The following is a 2,500-nucleotide window of genomic DNA, read 5'->3' as shown; positions in this document are numbered from 1 at the left end:
TAACCTGTGTGTGCATGTGCGGGTGTATGTGTGTGAGTGTGTGTGTGTTGTGTGTGTGTGTCAGTGTTCCCCTCGTGTTGACCATTAGTCTTTTGCTCTTCTGACAGATACGGTCCAGGAGCTGCAGCTGGAGCAGGAGGTGCCCGCTCAGATGGAGGAGAGGGAGAGGGAGGTGGAGGAGGAGGAGAGGGGAAGAGGAGAGGAGGAGATGGAGCAGCCCCCCCCCTGCACCCTGACCGAGTCAGGCCCCCAGGGCCTCATCCAGGGCAAAGACCTGTTCGGCTACGTGGGCATCGAGGCCGTTCTGGACCAGATGAGACGCAAAACCATGAAGGCCGGCTTCGAGTTCAACATAATGGTCGTGGGTGAGTTGGCCAGTTCACACACACAGGGAAACACTCATCATAGACGCTTAATGCTCGGACAGACAAACAGACAATGTTCCTACAGGACATTTTCTCCGAGGCAAGTTGTCTCCTTCCACCTATTCTCACTTTAAAGTTGTGTTGTTGGTAGGCCCATACTCTGGGTGAGGATGGTTGATTTTCTGTGTGTGTAAGTTAGCGATCAACGTGAGATGAGCCCCCAAAGCCAAAGGAGGTTTAAATGAACATTAACGCACACACTCACACACACGCACACACACACACACACACACTCACACACACGTGCACACACACACACACACACACAGGCTTAAATGGAATGTAAAGAAGACCACGTACAGCACATACGTACAGGCATCAAGCCATTAGCTTCTTCGCTAACTGAAGTCATGAGAGCAGTGCCAACAAATACAGCTCATCAACTCTGGTGGACCTTGCTGGTTGAAAACACTTTCCTGTTAATTAGCATCCAAACTGAACTGGCGATCCAAAGATGTTGGAGTTGTTTTTTTTCCTTCATATTTTCAAATCATTTTTGAGTGTGTGCACAAAACAAACGTTTGTGCATCTAGCACACTCACTAACAGCACGAGCTACTGCACAGGGAATGCATGTATTTTGCTAGTTGTTGCTACCTGGAAACTTAGAATCTTGTTGTTTCCTGTTATCATTCTTGAGATACTATCAGCTGAACTGAAACTATGATTTCATCACTTTGCACGAGAGGTTTATTAGTCACTTTGGACATTAACTATACCTACAAGGCACAATTAGTGCAAAATGCACAAAGTGTACGTGCGGCAGAGGTAAGTCAGTCGTGGGTGGTCTTGACGTGAAGCTGTCACATTGATCTATATGCTCGTGGTTAAGCTCAGTGACCTGGTCTCCTGCTTTAACCGCAGCGCGTCACCCGACTTGCTCTGCTAAGTCCTGGCATTCCACGCTGTCTGTAAACGCCGCCTCACCCAGTTCATAAAGCACATTCAAACACGCTTCAGGTTCGGCCTGCGCCTGTTGTGTAAGAACCACGGAGCAGCCCGTGCGCTAAATGCTGCTGCTGCCGTGTGCGAATGCCAGTAGCGTCGTGCCTCGTGTTGCACCAGGTGCTTGAAATAACTATTCCCTGCAGCAGACAGGGCAGACAGCCGAGACCACACAGCTGAAAAATGAGAACGCCAGGGCTTCGCCCATGTGAGGTGCCTATACCTGACGCCTAATCCTCGTCTAAAAGGCAAACCGACTGCCTCCGGGGGACTTGCTGTGGTGTGCCGAGACACGGTTTGAAACCGGTTAAAAAACATCACTGTGGCTGTTTTAGTTTTTTTTTTTTGAGTCTGCGAGAGGAAACGCAGGTGAACAGGAAGGAAGCCGAGGGCAAGGGCTTAATGCGGAGGGAAAGCGGAAACGCTGAAGCTGCTAACCCCCCTCCCCCAAACGCTTGAGCACCTGGGCACCACCAGCATTACAGGTGATTAGCCTCAAAAGGCCCCGAAAGTACAGGTAATGATACTCTTTAGTTGTTGTTGTTATCGCAAAGTACACTAGGGGACTTTTTTTTTTTCGGGAGGTTGGGGAAAAAGCCCAAACTATAATAAACGAGTGACAAGACTGCACAGATGCATCACGAGACTGTCTCTGGCTATGTCTGTCTTCAAGAGTATCACTAAACCCACACTAATTATACCATTCATTCCCCTGCCTCTTATCACATCACACACGGAGTTCGGAGAAGCCACAAAAGAATTCGGCTCATGCATTTTAGCCTTCATTTAAGCCCATCAAATATTTATGCTGTCCCGAAAAAGAATGTATTTGACGGGCACTGCTGTAGGTGAGGTTTGCCATGCTGCCAGAACACAACACCGCAGTGCAACACGACAGAGAGGCTCATGCCAGCGACGGTTAACTGGCATGTTTGGCACCACAGATTGACCAGCTGTCATTTAGGTGATGTCATTTCCTGCCCTGGTGTTTATTTGTTGGTTACAAGCATTTGCCTACAGCACTTACTAACTGACACTTCCTGTCAATGAAAAGCTACTGATGAAGGATTAGAGCTTGATGGTTGGACAACACACACACACACACACACACACACATACACACACACACAC

The 2,500-nt window shown here is 48.6% G+C and overlaps 1 protein-coding gene across 1 annotated transcript in view; it reads left to right on the top strand.

The window, feature by feature from the left end:
- The window catches only part of septin12 (septin 12), a 77,067-nt gene that overhangs the window by 39,682 nt on the left and 34,885 nt on the right, over positions 1 to 2,500 (top strand). The window contains exon 3 of the mRNA XM_080857177.1: positions 108 to 365. Coding sequence (XP_080713303.1) covers positions 108 to 365 — 258 coding nt within the window. The remainder of the gene's footprint in view (positions 1 to 107; positions 366 to 2,500) is intronic.

Source organism: Sprattus sprattus, assembly GCF_963457725.1.
Source record: "Sprattus sprattus genome assembly, chromosome: 18".
Classification (NCBI taxonomy): Eukaryota; Metazoa; Chordata; class Actinopteri; order Clupeiformes; family Clupeidae; genus Sprattus; species Sprattus sprattus.
This window is presented reverse-complemented; position numbering and strand designations above follow the sequence as displayed.